Below are 20,788 nucleotides of genomic sequence, written 5' to 3'. Positions count from 1 at the left end.
CACACTTCCTAACCTCAGCCTCACTCATGGACTCAGTACAGATACGGCTCCGGACAAGTTAAGTTTCCCTCACTGAAATTCAGTAAAATTTTATGACCATGTTTAGTGGGCAGATGACGGAATAGTCACCTGTGTGCAGGGCAGTTTCTAAAATCAATGACAGCAGGCTGCCCATTTGCTCAATTTTGTGGGTTTTTTAATTGCAGGGAACGATAGCCAAAATATCTTCCATTGTATGCCTAAGAGAGAAAACAAGGGTTTAAGCCAAGAAATGGAGCCAAAATCTATCCCCACTCACACATGTGCAGCTTCTGACAGTGCAACATACCAGCCGGCTGCTGTAACAGACATGTCTGAAAGCGCAACCGTGAATAGAGAGGGTGGGCTGCATCTCCCCCCAGCACGGTTAGCGCTGTAACTGCTCCAAGCGAGAATGCCAGTGCCTAACCCACTGATGGAGAGAGGGTAAGTGGGCCGGGGTGGGGGGGTGTGGGGGGATGGACAGACAGATAGACGGGGATGGAATGGAGGGAGAGTAGGAGGGAGGAAGGGAAGGAAAAGGAGGGAAGGCAGGCTGGGGGGGGGCAGTGGGGGGAGGTGGGGGGATGGGGGAGGTGGGGGGGATGGGGGGAGGGAGGGAGGGAGGGAGACGATTAGAGGGAAGCAGAGGGGAAGACAGAAGAGAGGTTGTTAGAAGAAATCCTACTTTTCCCAAAGAGTTACCACCTCCCTGTGAGGTCATTTATATGGCAAGCGTTAGCATCTCATTGATACACATGGAGAGGGAGAGGAATTAAGCACTTTCTTCAAGGCCAAATACACAGTTTCAGGGAGGAGAACAATGGGATCTCTGTTACTCATAAATCGCAGGCGTTTTACAGCCAGCTTTCTTGGGTTCGATCTGGCTGTGGGCAAATTATTTCATCTGTCTAAGCCTCATTTTCCTCATCTGTAAAATGGAGCTGATAATTGTTCAAACGTTTTAGGGTGATGATAAGGATGGAATGAAACAATTAGAAGAGTTGGTCAGAACACAATAAGCACAACAGATTAAGCATTAACTGTCACGGCCGTCATGAATGTTACATGGAGCAAGGAGAACAGTGCATGGCTTACAATAAAGGTTTGAAAACTGTCAGCTATCACACCCACCAGTAATCTCATGGCTTCCACTGTCTCCATACTTAGCAAAACACTCAAATTATTTGCAGACTCAAATACAGGTCTAGCCTGTTCTCTAGCTAGACCTATAGATTGTACATAAAACACAATAACAGACACAAAAAACAGCACTGCAAATCTGTTAGATGCTTAACATTTGAGAGTCCAAGAAGCCTCTTTCCAATGAGAAATGCATGAATTTCTGCTAATTTCCACTTCTCCTGTAAAGCACTTCTTTGGGGTTGTGAACATTTGTTATTTAGAAAACGCATAAGTATACTTTGCAGCATGAAAAACTTGGCAATGAGACAGGCTAAGTTTTTCTAAAAATCACTGCTGTTTCCTGGAAGCTGCAGAGAGGTTGTCGTCCTCCTGCTGTGATACCCAGGAGACCTGCTCGCTGGGCTGAGAGACTCCATCTGCGGATGAGGGAGTGTGATAAGGTGAGCCCAGAGCCACAGGGACATTCTCCCAAGGCCACTCATATCCTTGCTGCCAAGTCCCAGCTGCTCCAGCCAAGGGTGACTCAACGTGCTTGACAGGCCTGATCAAATTATGTTCTCTCTGTGGGTCTTACCATAGCAGAAAGTGCACCGCTGGAGTCTCTCTAAGGCTGGCGCGGAGTCAGCCCCGGGTGGGATCATTACTACTTGGAAGGTGCCAGTGTCATCGATCTGCAAGAAGCAGAAGCAAGAGAAAGACAGCTTAGTGGGTGGGGCTGCAAGAATCCCCCAGGATTGTTCAGAGCACTGCGATCTGGAGAGAGCAACACTGCTCCTTCCAAGAAGGTCTCGGGGAGCTGCAGCAGGTCAGGGTGGCTAACAGCCCTGCTGGGTTTAAACCCTGATGCTTGCTTTAGCTCTGTGACAAGCCTCTCTGTTTCCTTGTCTGGAAAATGGAATAATCACACTACTACCCACCAGGGCTGCTGTGAGCATTAACTGAGTTCTTAACTGAAAAGCACTTACTGGCACAGGGTGGTACCACGTGGGTCATTAGAGACCACAAAACACTTCCCATCTGTTATTCCACAACACAGTGGGTTTGTTCTTATGTTCATCACCCCCGTTCAACAGATGAGGAAACTGAAGCTCAAAGAAAGGTTAAAGCATTGATCAAAAGACACTGAACAAGGAAGCAGTTTAAGGAAGAGATTCAAAGACCATCCCCTTCCTCCAGTCCCAGAGAACCAGATGCAAGCACATGGGGCACTGTACAACTATCTTTGAGTCCCCACCATGACCAGGCATTGAAGCTGGCTCTGCAATGCAGACCCAGAGCCACGTCCAGGCAGCTCCACACTGAACAACTCCCAACTCTTTCCAGTTGGCCCCATTGTTAGTAACCAACCTGAGGCTGGAGAACAGGGAGAAGATAAGGAGGCCCCAAATAATGAAGAATAATCAGCTTGTCACTTAACTGATTCAGAGGTCATTGATGGTTGAAGAAAAATTGTAGATATGATTCTACCTAATGCCTAAGAGATGGGACAGACGACATTTAGTTTCCCCTGTGAATCCTACTAGCTTACTCTCCTCTTTCTTCATGGAGATAGGACTTTGGCCACCATGTTTATATGGGGTGATTCCATCTCTCTAAGCAGAGCGGATTGCACCAGGGATGGACATCGGAGCCAATCAGGTCCATTCTCTCAGGAATTTGGAACTGAGGTCCTGAGGGCAGTGAGTCTCTCCACATTAGTGGTAAGCACTAACAGAGCTGTAGGCTGCCCAGATTCCATCTTGTGGACTGAGGAGCAAGGGAAATGGGAACGAGGGAGGGGAGCTTTCCCCGAGGTTTATCTCTGTTTCTGTCCGCCTTTTATTTTGTGTATAAGAGATGGAGAAGTCTGTACTCGCCAGAACTCCTCCCTGGGAGACCACTGTGTTTGCCTTCATAAGCTGTCTGGGTTAGAGGGAGAGACTCGGAGGGAACACGTGGCAATGGAAGCTTTTAGCTAAATTTCTAGGCAGAAAGATACAGAGAAAAGAACATGCGGTGCCTGGGAAAGACTGAGAGGGAAGAAACAGAAAGTAGGGAAGGTGAGCATTGTGTGGTATGAGAGAAGAGAAAAAAGAAAAGAGCCTGTGATAGGAAGGCAGTGGACAAGGGACAGGGGCAGTGGTGACAGGAATGGAGACGTTTTGTAGTGGAATGCTGTGCTCTGCATAACGGTCCTCTCCTTCTCACTCACTATCCTCAGTAAAATCTGCATTGCTCACTTATTCTTTACGCAGATGGATTCTTTGAAGAAATGCTGAATTGTATGTGTGTATCCAGGTGAACATAGGGTGAAAACAGAGGCTGCTTACCTGGACTCAGAGCCAGAGGACACCTGGCTTATATCCGGATCCTTATAATAAGTTCACTTAGGGTACGTAATGAGTGTACTTAGGCTAGTTGAAATTGGTTTTGCTGATCTGTAAACAAAGAGTCTTGACTCTTCACTAATACAACACCAGAAACAATTAGTCTGTATTATTAATGGCTTTTAGTAGGTATCTGGGCAATGTTTCAAGTGAATCATGCCTTCACTTCATCAGGATTGTGATGAATGACTAGAAACCAAACCCAGAGAACGTGGATCAGACCACCTGGTAGGCGCAATGTGCTTCCTTATTGCCAACTACAGGATCCAGGAAAAAAAAAAAATCACAGAAGGTTTGAGCTAGAAGAAATCTTAGAAATCATATAATCCAATCCCAGCATTTTACAGATAAGGAAAGTCAGCCCAAAGAGGGATGGAATACAGAAGGCTCCAGTTTAAATTTTGCTCTTGCCAAATAAGATCTACCTTCCATCTTCTGCACGAGCTACCTTTGTGATGACAGTTTCATGTCAGTGGGTCCTAACAATTCAGAGTAGTGTTTTCAAGATGCTGTCCAGGGATTGCTGCAATTTGTTAACTAGTTTGTGTTTTGTATGTCTACAATGTGACAACTTCCGTATTTCTGGCAGTGGCACTAGTTGACAATTTAGACTTCACATTTCATCCTGTGTCAACATGTTGGTGTCAATCTAAAACATCATCCTTCTCATCGATTCTAGTGCATTCCTTTACTGGGAGAACGGCACAGGTGTCTGTGCTCTCCCTGCCCCCACAAAGGAATCTCCTGATCAATCAAGTTTGGAAGATGTGGTTTTAGAGATCTCTCATCCTACCACACATCACTGGAGCAACTATAGTTAGCACATTACAGAACATTCCTTAAGCTGAATGTGGGCTGGGATTTAAAATAAAAGGGTCCTACGGTTCACTTCTCTTCTCGCTTTTCTGTGGATTCAAAGCAGGACCAGCTTGGATGGAAGTGCAGCTATAAAGTCCACAGATGGGTGATAGATGGCATTCAGCAAATGGTTCTGGATGATGCCCTGTTCTTTCGTTTGTAAACATCATGGGGCTCCATAAATTGGTGCATTCAAGAAAAGACGCAATCAGTGTTATGCGTAATCTTCTTTCTTTAGACAATTCTATATTAACAAAGGAAATTCTTTTAAAAATGAAAAGGTTGGGTGCTTGAAGTGCTAGAGTTTCCCATTAAAATTCTCCTCATTTCAGCTCTGTCTCCAATCATCAGAATAATCAGTAATGTCAAATATCACACAATGTTTCTCTCATCTTCAACGCTCAACAGGAGAGTAAAAGAACAAAATTAGGCTAGGTAAAAAGGGGACATTTCTTATAAGTATATTAGAAAGGGAGACCCACTCTATATTAGAATTCTTAATGTGTAGCAAGTCAAATTTCACTAGAAAAGGTAATCACCAAACAAATTTAGAGGAAAAACCTTAGTGATAAAACAAAGCTGAGACTGAGGTTTTTCTAGTCAAAAATGGTCTTCCATTTCAGAAGGGATGAGGAGCTTGTTACTCAGCGTCATACCATCATGAAAAATTTCCAAGATAGTGATCACAGTCCGTTTGTGAAGGAACATAGGGAAATCAGCCCATGTTGTTGGAGCAGCTGCTTCTGAGTCCGGCCACATGTGTCTGCACAGGTCCCAAATTTCACAGTAGACCACTGAACTCGCAGATACATCGAGATTTAGAAAAGGCATGATAATTATGAAATAAGCTAGGGTTTTAAAATATGGCCGCCCAAATAAAAATTCGTTGAGTCATTAAATTTTTGAGTCTGTTCTTAGAATAATAACACAGAACAGTTTGAGTGTAGGTAAGCACTACTGAAGAGAATGGACAGAAGAAAGAAAAAGAAGGCAAATGAAGAAGTAGTAACGTAATTTCTCTTTTGTAAAGTCAGGTGTTGGGTTCTCCCCAACTTGTATATACGCCTCCGTTTTGAGCCCTTGTAGACAACACTGCTTAGTTCCATCCTCTGATGGCAGCTCCATAAGGGGATGGGGGTTCTTTTGGTTTCCGACTCTACTCTTGGATCCCCAGGGCCTAGGCCAGCACCTACTATATATGAGGTCTCCCTAAACGTTTGTTGGATGAATGAACCTTGGGACCAATTCTGACTTCTGTCTACATCTCTAATTCTTCCGCCCAAGGGGTGTTTGGAGCCAACGCTGCTCAGATTTATAAGGGTCATTGTCAAGAATTTGAAACTTCATTGGTGCTCTTTTGAGACGGAGTCCTTCAAGAAAGGAGCGGAGTCTCTAGGTGACTTGGGTAGAAGCTGTAAATGAGAGTAACACGCAAAAGGCTTAAAATAACAACAAAATACATTTTCTTAAGTTATGTGCTGTGCACATACCTTCGAGTGGATGGTAGAATGGCGTCAGTTTACGTTTATATCACAAGTACCATCAATTATTTGCATTACGATACTAAGTTGCCTCTTGTTTTGTGACTAAATATAGCCAAGGGACAACGGGGGCTCTCAGTAAAGAGAGGGACTTATGAGGACTCTGTGTGGATCCAAATCCACTCATAGAGTTTTTGAGCTGCTGCATTGTGTAGCAGCTTTATTTGCATAGCACCACCCCGGTCTTTTCTAGTTTATGTGCATTTTCTTTTCTGGGCTTGCTATGTCCGCCTGTTCACTTGCATAATTCTGAGTTAGTTCAACGATGCTAATAGCAGTTTCAGCTCCTTTACAACCTAGACTTCAATATTGTTCAACAGATTTTAGTTCGGCGTCAAGCAAACAAACGGTAACAGTAATAATTAAAGGAAAAGCTGCCATCCTTGAGTGTTTGCTGTGTACTAGGCACTGATGCACACATCACGTCATTTCCTCTTCACAACTCTAGGAAACAGAAACATTTTCCACATTTTACAGATGAAGTTTCTATTTCAATTCTGTTTTGCTTATTTTAACACCTTCACAGAAAATTATGGAGCTGGAAAGGGCCTCAAAAGGTCACTTAGTCTTAGCCTCCAGTCTCTAGGAAAGACAGACAGAAGTCACCCTTAACAGGTGAAGTGACTGCCCCTGTGAAAGGCCTTCAGGAAAAGTTGGCATCTTGACCAACTACATTTAGCCATTTAGTTCATGTCAACAGTAAATCACTCTGGCCTTCAGAAAGTTCTTACTTCAGTCTACCCTGAGGTTCCCTACTGCTATTACTCCTACTTTCTCTACTATGAGATTTTGCTAAGCTGGACTTCAGCTGGCTAATTTTCTCCTGTAATAATTTTTCACACACTCGGGTGCTTCTTATTTTCCTTTCTCTAAGTGAATAATTTTCAAATGCTTGGCCTGTTCGTTCAGGTTGCATTTCTAATACCCTTTTGCTGCTGCTTGGGGCCCCTCTTCATGGTTTCCACATAAATGGAGAACAAAACACCACGTCCAGTCAGCACAGATGACTGGAAGGACACTTTGTGGGTCCTGTGGTTCTTCTGTAATGGAGCCCTGCCACCGAGCCACTATTTACAGGGCGTTTAAAAGGTTAGGATGGCTATTATCAAAAAGGCATGAAAAAACAAGTGTTGGCAAAGATGTGGAGAGAAGGGAACCCTTGTGCACTGTTGGTGGGAGTGTAAATTCGTGCAGCCACTATGGAAAACAGTATGGAAGTTCCTCAAAAAACTAAAAATAGAACTACGATATGATCCAGATATTCCACTCCTGGATATTTATCTGAAGAAAACAAAAACACAAACTCAAAAGCATACTTGCACCCCTATGTTCACTGCAGCATTATTTACAATAGCCAGGATTCAGAAGCAGCCTAAGTGCCCACTGATGGATGAATGGACAAAAAAGATCTGGTATATATACATATATATGTATATACACACACACACTGGAATATTATTCGGCCATAAAAAGAAAGAAATCTTGCCATTTGCTATGTGGATGGACCTTGAAGGCATTATGCTAAGTGAAATAAGTCAGACAGAGAGACAAATACCATATGATCTCACTTATATGTGGAATCTAAAAACAAAAGGAAAAACAAAACCTGAGCTCATAATGAGAACAGATCGGTGGTTGTCAGAGGTAGGGGGTGGGGGGATGGGTGAAGGGGTCAAAAGGTAGAAATTCCCAGTTACAAAGTAAATAAGTCATGGGGCTGTAACGTACAGCTTGGTAACTATAGTCAATACTGTACCACATGTTTGAAAGTTGCGAAGAGGGCAAATCTTAAAAGCTCTTACAAGAAAAAACATTTATAACCATGTGTGCTGATAGATGTTAACTAGACTTACTGTAGTAATCATTTTGCAGTATATACAAATATTGAATCATTATGTGGTACACCTGAAACGTATACAACATTATGTGTCAATTATTCCACAATAAAAAAAAAAAGGTTGTCTTGTTCCCAGGTGGCTTATTTAGGAACGCTACACAGTAAGATTTTAATCCTTAACCTAAGAAGCTAGAACCAGAATGACGTTTCCTTTAGAAAATTTGGATAGTTACATGACTGGTGAAGTCATAAAATCAGTCAATTGGTGTTCATCATACAGCAACGATTACTACTCTGCTCATTTAAGTGACCTCCAGGAACGTCTATTGGCCTTCCTCCTTTAGTATCTTTACGCCCAGAGGCAACTCAGAGAGTCCTTCGGAGAAGCACTAGAACAGGAAACCTGGGTTCAAGTCCCGACATTGCCACTTCTTAGCTGTGTGAACCTGGTAATAATGGTTAACTTCCCCAGGCTCAGTTTTCTCATGGATACAAGGCGGATAACAATTATACTTATCTCGCATATACTTCTTGTGAGAATTAAACAAGATAACGCGTATTAAGGGCTCAGCATGTTCCTGGTACATGGATATGAATAGCAGAGTTCTGCACTTTGTTATAGACGCTTCTGAATATAGGCAACAAAAAAGATATGGAAAGGCTTAACCCTCTTACCATAAATGCACGCTTGATGGAGGGCACGTTGCTGAAAGCAATCACGACTGGAATGATGTCAAGGGCGCTGAACTCCATGGTGGCTGTGGCAATGGATTGGGCATCGGCAGATTGACCACTGCTGAAAAACGCGGCGATTCTTCTTGTGTGAGGCCCTGAGAGGGTCCGCTTGAAGACATTCCTGGAAATAAACCTCATTGTTTTGCCAATCTCCCTGCCGGCTGAGGATCTCTCATATGGAATAGCTTCAATTTCCCTGAGAAGTTGGTTCTTCTTGTAGGTGTCTGAGAAGCGGATAAGGTGCCTGGTGTGGGAGTTATAGGAGAGGATGGCGACGCGCGCCCCTACCGGGCAGCTGTTCTCCCGGACTCGAATGCCTCTCACGAAGGCAGATACTATCTCCTTCATCCGCTCAAATTCCTGCTCGGTCACATCCCGGGACTGGTCTAAAGCGAACACCAGCTCTGTTGGATGCACGGGGCATTCTGGTTTTCCTAAAGGCAAGAACATGCTCCTTATGAAACCAGAAAAGAGTTACCATTGATGATTAAGTAGCTAGGAACTAAAGGGTTTTTTCCTTCTTGCAATTACTGATTATAGCTCGTAGCTGTTTAACCCACCCATTGTTAACTGTGCTGTTTAGGCAACATGCTATCGGACTCCCACTAGTTTCCTATAGATAGCATTTCCCTGGTGCCTGGTCACTATGGTAACGGATGTGTGAGCTGTTCTTCAGGAATTAGAACCCCTTTGGCCACTCCAGGCTGGTTGAGACCACTAACTCATCAACTGGACGCATGCAGATGTCCAATAGGCGACCTTCTGACATCAAGAGGCTAAAAACTCCACCCTCAGCTCATGCTAATGCCACCATTTTGTGAGCATGCGTCCTATCAAGAGGCGTGGAGTCTGACTACGCTTGCGCAGATCATCAATGACCTCACCTCTCCTCACCTCCAATCACCTCTCTCCACATTTCAGACCACATTGTCCCTTCCCATAAATATCTCTGGGTCCCTATTTTCAGGGCAGCGGATTTGAGACTCCTGTTCTCGCTTCCTCACATGGCTGCCTTGTGAGTAAACCCTCTCTCTGCTGCAATCTCATCATCCTGGTGTTTGGCTTTCCAGGCGGCAGGCAAAAACGAACCTGGTGTGTTAACACTTATCATGTAGCGTGCTTACTTTAAAAAAAAGATACATAGAAGCCAAAGTAATTTTCAACATTAAATATTCAAATATTTAAATGTCAAATAATTATTTATTTTAATATTAAAATAAGCATTTGAAATATTAAATATTTAAATCTTGAATAATTAAAAATGTTATTCTAAAAATTGAATTTGTTCTTTTAAATGAAGCACAAGAAAAAGTCTATAATTCAATTTGAGGTTTAGTGAAATTTGTAAGTTAATTACCAATTCCTTCCAAATAATAAAGAGCTGATGGATATGCCATTTTACCTACAGAGATTGGATCAATGGTATCATGTTTGTGGCTGGAATTTCACTCAGCTAAATAAATTAAAACATACCTTTTTTTACTTAATGATGAATGTAACATGGATTAAAAAAAATGAGTGGGGAAACTGTGTTGATCATTTCAGAAAGATTGGAAGAGGACTGACATACACTCCCCAGAATGGCCCATTAGATACAAAGAGAGTCGGCCCTAGAGGGAAGTGTTTAGAGCCGTGGCCCAGCTACTTCCTGCCATGCGACCTCGTCCAGGTGACTTCTCTCTGTGCCTCAGATTGCTCATCTGTAAAATGCCAGTCCTAAGAGCGCCCACCACACAGGCATTAAATGAGTCAACACAGGGAAAGCACTTGGGACAACAGTGCCTAGCACATAGTAGGTGCTTAGTTAATGTTAGCCATTGCTATTATGATTATTGTTACAGATGTTTTCCTTGTGAGAGAGAACCACATATATCACTTAGAAGAATGAGGAAAGCTTTAACTGATAAATTTTTTATTTAACAGTTAAAAATGCAAGTTTAACCAATCAATATGCCTTATTACTTAGAGATATTTTGAATTACGATTGTTAAACTCAAATATAAATAACTTTAGATTTGCTCATTGATCCCAATTCATTCACTCTAATCTCAGTACCCTATACTTATCACAGTTGGCAATTTATATTTGTCTAATTATCTGATTAATGTTTGCTTCTCCCCTCTAATTTGTGAAGTGCGGAGACAGGGGCTGTGCCATCCTTGATCTGCTAGATTATTAGTTCCTGCCATCTATCAAGGATTTAGCAAATGTTGACTGCATAAAAAAGAACCAAACAGAGAACAGTTCTTTGCAATAGGTACAGGAGAAAACAAAATTTTAATAATGGGTGCAATGCCTGGTGTTGAGATGTAGGTTGGGAAAAGGAAATCTCAATGATGAGTTTCTCTTGGAGAGGTGGCCCCTCTCATTCAGATGCCCGCAGGCTGGATTCAGAGATCATAAACACAGCGTGAGGCCCACCGGCTCCTCACAGGGAGCTCAGGCTCTCAGAGCTGTTGGGGCTGGTCCAGGAGGGAGTCCCTCTGCTGTGGCCAGGTGGGCCTCGTTCCCCCTTAGTGCTAGACCATTATGTCCTTCTGGTCCCAGACTCCATGACTTCACAAGCAATAATAATATTGCAATATCATAGTGCAATGATATTGCAATAATAACAATATCACCAGTAATAATAAACATTCAACCCCAAATCAAACTGTGCGTCTCAGTGGAGACAGGACAGAATTTATTAGCTTCTAAATTGAATTTAGAAGGCTGAGCAGACACTTAAAAAAAATTGAGGTCACATCAATTTTACAATAAAAAATGAGTGGAATTATGACCAAACATGAAAGTGGTTCTGCCAGCTTTTGGGGGGGCTGTTATTTGCATATGGGAACAATTGCAACAACAACAATGCAGCTCAGGTGTAATTTAGAGATAAAGAGAATAAAAGATTCACAGCACTGGCTGAAGATACGGAAAATGCAAGTTTTCAGGGAAAAACACCTAAGGGCTAGTTTAACTTGACAAATACATCCTTTGAACTCTATCAAGCTGCCAGGAACCAGAGGATTCTAAAGGCTGCTAGGCTGGACTGGATTGTGGTGGCATCTAGGAGGCCGTCCTCAAGGCAGGGAGGGCCACATGAAGACTTACCATGGCCGCACGCTGTACACTGATGGTTGCTGCCTGGCAAAGAGCTGCAGGTGATGATGAGGACAGAGGAAGGCAAACCAAACCACTGCCATGTAATTAACACACAGCAACGGCAGCCCTCATCCGGGCCACCACCATATTTGCCTGGAATGCCACAACACCCTCATAACTAGTCCTCTGGCTTTTATACGTATCCTCCCTATAATCCACTTTTCCATAGCAGTTCAAATAAGCTTTAAAAAACTGTTCATCAGCTCATGTTTCTGCCTTAAATACTTTCAATGAACTCTTTAATACCCTCCCAATCCAACTTGAATGAAGTCCAGCCTCCTTATAATCGACAAAGCCCTGCCTGATCTGGCCCCTGCTGACTTGTCCATTTTTTCACATGTCAATCTCCCCGTCCCTATGCCTCAGTCACGCTGGGCTTCTGTCACTTTCTAGAAAATGCTTAGGTCTGTCTTGTATCATGACCTTTGCACTTGCAGTTCTCTCTGCCTGCCTCTTGCAAAGCTGGCTTCTTTTTATTCTTCAGTCTAAACTTCAGTGTCATTATTTCAAAGAGGAGCCCTCCATCCAAAAGCGTTTCTCCCCCCTCAACATTATTCTGTGACAGAGCATCCTATTGTTTATCTCTTTCACATCAACTATAGGAATCTGTAATTCTTTCATTTGTTTATTAGCTGGATCCTCCACTGGAATGGAAGCTTCTGAAGACAGGAATTATGTCCATCTCACTCAGCTTGGTGTCCCCAGTGCCTGGGAAATAGACTGGCACATAATGGGCTTTCAATAAATATTTGTTGAATGAGTGAACAGGCAGTCAGAGGGCATGGATTGATAGTTTTATACAAAAGGTATAAAGGTATAAGAGCGTGATGATGGTGATAATGTGTGATATCATATAATAAGCATTCATAAAATACTTGAAAACTGGCACCCAATGATATTAAGCCAACTTCATAATTAACATCAGGCAAGAGCTCCACGCATTTTAGCACAGTCTGGGCTACACATTCAGCTTGCTTGCTATCTGATTGTGCCTACGTTTATTCTCCACACTTCACCCTTTAGATCTTAATCCCTTAGTGCTAGACTACTAGAGACAATATAACAAATGAAGAGAGAGAAAATGAAGGGAGCAAGAAAAATTATTAAAAAATCTAATGGTAATGTTAGTCATTAAAATATTAATAAACAATCAAACCACTGGGTGGGGAGCTAGCTGTGAGACTTGGCTAAAACTGAGTGATTTATTGGGGGCAGGTCTGTGTTACCAGGATGAGGCAGCAACGATAGTCCAGAGAAAATGGATATCATTTGGCAGGGAACACAGTTCTAACTCATCTTTCCAGATGTACGACATTTTGGAGCTTGTTTATAATACGCTGTAAATAAAGATTACTCACCACGTCCGCCAGCTGGGGAAGAAGAACAAAGGAGATTGGGTTATTGTTCGGTAGGAGGACGGAGTCCTGCACTGTGTAGGAAAGTCAGGGCGGGCGAGGCTCTGTCCTGTGTGCTTTTGCAGATGACTGAAAACTCAAGGCAACAGGGAGGGTTTGGAGAGCATGCAGGTGGATCTCAGCATCTTGGCAAAAGTACTGTTCCTTCCATAGGGAACAGAATGGGAGAAGTGGGACAATACTCGGCCATAAATCAGCAGCCTGCAGCCAGCTGTCAGAGGGAAAGAACCTTTGCCCGAGAGGGAATGTCGTGTCACAGAGAAGGGCAATGAGTTTGGAAAGCTAAAAAGTCCTACCCTCGCTTTATTCTAAATTTTCCCCGTGTAGATATCTACAGCTATCAATATCACATATACATATAAATGTGTACCTATGTGTATTTACGTGCGTGTGTGTATATGTAAACGTCAGAGGTGGATTTACTCCAAAGCAAATGAAGCTTAAGCTTTAGGTCTGCACTGTCCAGCATGGAAGCCAGTAGCCACAAGTGATTATTTAAATGTTAGTTAATTAAAATTAAATGAAATAAATTCAGCTTCTCAGTTGCACTAACCACCTTTCAAGTACTCAGAGTCACAGGTGGCTAGTGGCTTCCACGTTGGACAGTACAGTGGAACACTTCCATCACTGCAGAAAGTTCTACTGGACAGCACTGCTTTCAGTTGCTCGCCTGCAGGGGTCTCTTGCAAGGCCCCGAGAAGGGCCCCAGCCGTGTGTTCACGTGATCACGTGCTTTTATAAATGCAGAAGTCACTGTTTGTGATTTCCTCTCTTGTTCTAAATAACACTTACTTGAAATAATTCTGTACCTACTTTTGGATTTGTAATTTTGTATTGAGCCCCTCAAATTTTAAAAGATCAGGCCTCATCACACTCAGATCTACCCCTGAGTCGTCATAGTTCACACGGCTCCCATGTCAGAAAGCCTGCTGTCCTAATTCAGCCCCAAAGCAATCAGCCTTCATGACCTAATGTGTATATATATTTTTTGTTTTTGTTTTTTTGTTTTGCTGAGGAAGATTCACCCTGAGCTGACATCTGTTGCTAATCTTCCTCTTTTTTTTCTTTTTGCTTGAGGAAGATTAGCTCTGAGCTAACATCTGTGCCAATCTTCCTCTATTTTTTGTATGTGGGATGTCTCTACAGCATGGCTGACAAGTGCAGTAGGTCCTCACCTGGGATCCGAACCTGCAAACCCGAGCCACCCAAGCAGAGCACGCAGAACTTTAACCACTCAGCCATGGGGCCAGCCCCCCTAATGTATATATTTTGATTCCCACCATGGATGGTTTCATTCTGCTATAAAAAGGTAAAGTTAAGATCAATATCTCATTTAAAGCTTTGAAAAGTCTGTGTCTTTGACACAAATGCTCTCTACAGAAATGGGCCCTGATTTGCCTGTTGTTTCTCCCTGAAATGCCTTGAGGGAACTTTTGACATTCTTTTCAATCACAGTGTTTATTTGGGGGAAGTCATTATGCGTTTGCGGATGAACACTAAAAGGTCGGCTCTCTCCTCATCTTGTACATGAATTTCTTTGATGGCACTAACACATATTCTGATGGAAGATTGGCAACGGATGTTAGCTCAGGGCAAACATTTTGAAAGCAAATTCAAAACAGCATTTGCCAAATCAAAATGCCTTTTTGCTTTAAAAATTCTGAGAGACAGAAAAGAAAATGTAGGCAGAATGAGTAATTTTACAAGCAAATCAATGAGCCCATTACTAGTCCAGTAATCAATGATTACTCCAAGTAATCAAGCATCCCTCTCTAGGAAAGGAGCAATAACAACAAACCAAAGTCAGGCCTCCAACCTCCGGGACACCCGATTATCATGCTGGCTCTGTCACGCCAGATGAATTCAGTCCTGTCAGTTACTGTCAGGTGTTAATAATCATTTAAAGACTTTCCATGTGACTCTACACGGGTTGATTTCCCCATCAGGAGAGTTCTGACCTCATGTCTCAATTTTCCCTAGATTCAAAGCACCAGATATTTTACTACTTGGTGCCTGGAACAGGTTCCAATAGACATGCTGGCAGCCAGAGAGGGAGTTAATAGTCACCAGTCTATGCTGACTCAAAATATATGCAGTGACATTTCTAATTTTAAGAAATGGGCTGGTAAATTGTCTCAATTTTGAGTACAGAATTTGCTGCTTTTCTTCTATGAATGCTGACAACTTGGGTGATCATTTTAAACAGGGTACTTACGACCGTGGTCCCGCACATACTGAATGAGGTCACATGTCTGCAGTTCAGAAATAAAACAGAAGGAATTAACCAACAGACTGCCAGGTGCTGAAGTTTAAAAGTAAATAAATTTTAATGGAGTGCTAAGAGCACTCTCCTGGAATCAGGAGATACGTACGGAAAACAAAGCCAATCCTTTGGCCCCTTTCACACCCTAGGAAAAAATAAAAGTGGTTTTACCGCTCTAGACACACATATCACTAGCCAGAATGTGCACCAACATTACCCTCAGAAAGTGAAAACTTTAAAAGGTTCTTATTCTTATTAAGTTAGCAGGGAAAAAAGGAATCCATGTAAGATACTCATCACGTAGTTAACAGTAACAGTCTAAGGGGAATAAACTCCAAGCAGCAAGCTTGATGCATACAAGCCTCCAAAGGCCACTTTCCTCCAGCCTCATCTCTGGATGACAAGGGTTGTCTAGGATCTAAGGATGGAGCCGACAACTTGACAATGGCATGGAGAGCTTTGGAGCAGGCTTAAGGCTTAGAACGAGATCAGGCTGAAGCATCCATGGCAGCTGCCTCTCCTTAAGGCAGAGGTTTGGAGTCCCTCAACCCCAAGCTTTGCCTTGGCCACGGAGCAGCAGCTGAGCTGAACATTAATCTGGTCCCATCATTGGTTGGATGACAAAAGGACCAGACTCAAACCAAACATCTGGAGGGGTAATCCCAACTGTCTTCCAAATATATATATTTGTATATCTTTGTGTGTGTATATATATATATATATATATATATATATCTCAATACAAATATACACATACACACACACACACACACATAACTGCCTCAGTTGGGGATAGAAAGGACAAAGTGGAAATGTTTTAATTTCATGTATTCAATCCCATCTTTGGAACAGAAAAAGTCTGGCTATTCTCAAAGAGAGACACCCAACGAAAAATGCAGTGGAGCCCCACCCATACTCTCGAAGAAAATAAGTTCCATATGAATGCAACTTTGATCATTTATTCATTATTTATTAATTTCCCCTCACTTTCATTCATTCACTGGTCACTTGTTGAATGCAAGAAGAGGCAAGTACTGGACAAATAAAATTCACTGATAATTGAGAAATCTTATTTTAGTCTAATACTTTTCATTTCCTCTCCCAATTCCCCCCACCTCCCGGGAAATGGCAGCTGATATTGAATCACTTTTTTCCTCCTCTCTCTGAGCACATAAAGGTGGAAAAATAGTGAAAATTGTAGCCAAGCTGCAGACACAGAAAGCATGCACATTTGGACAATGAAGACTCCATGCAATGACTTTCAGTTGAGAAAAGGAGCTAGTGTGATTTATGGCTTTTCGGCTTACCTTGCGTCCGGGAGGTCCCAGCTCCCCGGGGGATCCTGGTTCTCCTGGCAGCCCCGTAGATATCTCGAAGCAGAATTTATTTATTTTAAAATTATATTTATACATATATGTACGTGTGTTTGTGGTTGTGGGTGTTTTAAATTTCAAGGGCAATATTCTTTCCTTTTAGAAAATTGAGAAACTTCCAAAAAAGCACAAAAAAGAAAAAAAAAATCCTCAGCAATCCCTTCTCCTTCAAATAATGCTTGCTAACATTTTGGTGTCTTTTCCTCTAGTCTTTTTGTTTACTCATTCTTTTGGAATTAATGTATATGTTCTTTTTAAATATAATTTTATACTTTTCCCTGTTGCCTTTTAAACTAAATATATATCTCTGGATATTTGTATGTTACTAAATATCCTTTTGCAAAATCAACTTTCATGACTGCATAGTATTCTATTACAGGGATATACCGTGACTCATTTAATCTGTGCATTATTGTTGGCATTTAGGTTTGCTGTTGTTTTAACAAGAAATGCCTTAATAAAGTCATTCCCTGTGCAATTCTGATTATTTCCTTAGGGAAGATTGCTAGAACTAGAATTTCTGGGTCAAAGGAGAACTTTTTATCCAAATTCAGTAGGTGACTAAACTAAAAGACACACCAATGAACAAAAACCCAGAAAAACAAAAATTTAAATATAAAAATCTTGAAACAACAACAATAAAACATTTAACCATTGACTGGAAATAACTGTAGTGAATTGGAGAATAACAGCAGTAAGAAAACAACGGTTGTTGACAACTTATTACATGCCAGGAAGTTTTCCATGGCATTTAACAACATAGTTTATCATAAAGAAAGGTAGAATTTAATTTAAAAATTAGGGCAATATTCCTTTGTTCATTCAAAATGCCACTGGATTTATAAGCTGTAAAAAAAAGATGAAGTTGTCTAAAATCAACTTAATTTGTAAAAGTATTGCCTATGGAACAGCAATAATTATTGATGTTCTTTAGATATTCCACAGTGTGCTGGGTTGAGTGAAAAAAAAACTTACTGATCATATGTTATATAGAAGATACAGATTAACTTCTCAGGAAAAAAATAGCAGGTTGAACAAATGCATTTACTTTTGGTCCCTCTCAATATCTTACTAAAATGGTGGTGAATAGATTTTTTTAAAAAGGCAAAAAATAGACAAGGATGGGGAGAATGAAAAAGGAGACAATAGCCATAAACCTTCAGAGGTTGGAAGGCAGATATATAAGTGTTAAATGACTTAGCAGATCTGAAAAAGTTGAATCCTAAACCAGTGCCAGGGAAAGCCAAGAATCGATGTGTTTTATAACACATTCCAAGAAGCCTAGGAATTGGCAGCACCAAGCGCCTCTAGAATTGGAGGTGAAGGGAAGAGTCTAAATGAGGAGGATTGGTTGAAAATCATTTTAGGAACCCCCAAATCTCCTCCACATTCTTTACATTTGGAAGAATGTCCCTTCTCTCATCTCAACAGAAAGAGGTAAAACAGAGGTGTCTGCACAAGGGAACTCTAAGCAGAGTGGAGGGCCAACAGTGCCATCCTGAAAATGGAGAGGTTTAAGAGTGATGTCAGCATCATGGCAGAGTGAGTTGTTCCTTTTGTCTCTCCCCTCTAAGTCACAACCAAACAGACATCCACTGACCAACAGAGGATTCCCTACACAGCACAACAGGATGCCTAAGAGATCCAGGCTTCTATACATCTGAAGGTGGGTGGGCTGGATCCTGGGGAAGCAGTGGAACTAGGGGAGCAGCTCTCTCCCCTCCTACTCCCCTAGTGGCAGTGATCCAGGGTACAGATCCTCACCAGCAGCCCAAGCAACTATGAATGGGGGCAAGCCCGGCCCTGTGCACACATGAACACCTATGGAGCTGCTACGGCCAATGGCATCCCTGCATGCATGATAGTTGGTGGATTGGTGGTCCAACCCACACAACTGTGAACAGATGGCACAGGAGAAGAAAAACAGCTCCTGCCCCACTCCCCTCCACTGGTGGCAGGTGGAAACTGCAACCAGAAGCATCAGGAACCACAGCAGAACCAGTGACCCAGCCCCCAGTGGCAGCACCCCTGACACCAGCAACAAGTGGAGGCTGCATCAAGTCCCTTGATCCCCAGGCCCCCACCAGCACCAGTGACACCTGTGAACCCAGCACCCCTGGCAGCAATGCAACCAGCACCCCAAGACAACTTGGGAACAGCAGTGCAGGTGGTGCACAGGACAGCAACATCCAAGCCTGCAGACAGCCAGTGGAGGACCACGAGACCCAGGTGACCCTGGAAGCAGCAGAAGTGCTCACAGCCTAGTGACCCCAGTGGCATCACCTGAGACTGCAGTGGCATATAAGCAGCAAAACACCAGCAACCCCAGAGGCACAAGCAGCACAAGGAGGGCTGACTATGCTTCTGGCAGAGGCAGTGGAGGGTGGAAAGTGCAGGCTCTCAAATACTATCAGAAGCAGCTCAAAACCAAAGTAACCAAAGCTATACCCAAATAAGAAAAGGTGATTACTACCACAAATGCTCCAGCAGAGGATCAATTCATCAAACACCATGAAGAACTAGAGTAACATGGCAGAATAGAAGGAAAATGACAACTCTCCAGAAACCAAACCTGAAGTCACAGAACATTACAATCTAACTATAGAGAATTCAAAATAGCAGTCATAAAGAAATGCAACAAGTTACAAGAAAACTCAGAAAGACAGTTCAATGAGCTCAGGAATAAAATTAATGAACAGAAGGAATACTTCCCAAGGAGATTGAAGCTCTAAAAAAACCAAACAGAAATTCTGGATATGAAGAACACAATAAATGAGATAAAAAAATAATACAGAAAGCATTAAAAATAGAGTAGACCTTATGAAAGAGAGAATTAGTGAGCTCAAAGATAGAAACCTAGAAATGCTTCAGGTGGAGGAGAAGAGAGAACTAAGACTTTTAAAAAATGAAGGAATTTTAGAAGAAATATACAACTCAATTAGGAAAAGTAACGTAAGGAGTATAGGTATCCCAGAGGGACAAGAGCAGGAGAAAGGAGCAGAGAGCTTATTCAAAGAAATAATAGCTGAGAATTTCCCAAACCTGGGGAAGGAACTGGACGTGCAAATACATGAAGATAATAGAACTCCCAATTACATCAATGCAAAAAGACCTTCTCCAAGGCATACAAAATTAAAACTGCCAAAAGTGAATGACAAAGAAAAAATATTAAGGGCAGCAAGAGAGAAGAAAATAACCTACAAGTGAACTCCTATCAGGCTTTCAGTGGATTTCTCAGCAGAAATCTTACAGGCTAGGAGAGAGTGGAATGATATATTCAAAATACTGAATGACAAAAACTATCAGCCAAGAATACTCTATCCAGAAAAAATTTCCATCAGATATGACAGAGAAATAAATTTTCCCAGACAAATAAAAGTGGAGGGAGTTTATCACCACTAGACCTGCCCTACAAGAAATGTAGGAGTGAGCCCTCCTACCTGAAACAAAAAAGGCAAAGGTTACCAAGCTTTGAGCAAGGATATAGACAAAATCAGAACATTGCAGCTCTATATCAGAATAGGTTAGTAAATATTTAATTATAATATAGAGGATACAGGGAAAGAAAGCATAAAAAAAATAACTATAAATACTTCAATTTGGTCACAAACCGACAATACAAAAAAGAATAATTTGTGACAACAAAAGCATAGAAGGGGAAGAGGAAAGGGATAGAAACTGCACAGGTTAACAGAGATTAGAGGCTGTCAGAAAAAGGACTATATCTATGAGATCTTTTGTACAAACCTCATGGTAACCACAAAACGAAAAATCAGAGCAGAGTCACAAATCATAAACAAAGAGAAAACTGAGAAAACCACCACAGAAAACCACCAAAATGAAATGGCAGGCAGAAATACGAGGAAAAAGAAACAATAGATATATAGAACAACTGGGAAACAAAAGATAAAATGGCAGCATTAAGCCCTCATATATCAATAATCACTCTAAATGTAAATGGATTGAATTCACCAATCAAAAGACATAGAGTGGCTTGATGGATTAAAAAACAGGACCCAACAATAAGCTGCCTCCAGGAAACACAGGTCTAAGGATAAACATAGGCTTGGAGTGAAGGGATGGAAGATG

The 20,788-nt window shown here is 42.0% G+C and overlaps 1 protein-coding gene across 1 annotated transcript in view; it reads right to left on the bottom strand.

Moving 5' to 3' along the window:
• The window catches only part of COL6A6 (collagen type VI alpha 6 chain), a 142,464-nt gene that overhangs the window by 15,494 nt on the left and 106,182 nt on the right, over positions 1-20,788 (bottom strand). Inside the window, exons 29-34 of the mRNA XM_070236962.1 lie at positions 16,634-16,696; positions 15,436-15,471; positions 15,279-15,315; positions 13,007-13,018; positions 8,442-8,974; positions 1,739-1,835 (exon numbers count right to left, since the gene is read on the bottom strand). Coding sequence (XP_070093063.1) covers positions 1,739-1,835; positions 8,442-8,974; positions 13,007-13,018; positions 15,279-15,315; positions 15,436-15,471; positions 16,634-16,696 — 778 coding nt within the window. The remainder of the gene's footprint in view (positions 1-1,738; positions 1,836-8,441; positions 8,975-13,006; positions 13,019-15,278; positions 15,316-15,435; positions 15,472-16,633; positions 16,697-20,788) is intronic.

This window comes from Equus caballus, chromosome 16 (assembly GCF_041296265.1).
Source record: "Equus caballus isolate H_3958 breed thoroughbred chromosome 16, TB-T2T, whole genome shotgun sequence".
In the NCBI taxonomy this organism is placed as follows: Eukaryota; Metazoa; Chordata; class Mammalia; order Perissodactyla; family Equidae; genus Equus; species Equus caballus.
The sequence above is the reverse complement of the archived record's forward strand: the minus strand, read 5'-3'. Positions and strand labels throughout refer to the sequence as shown.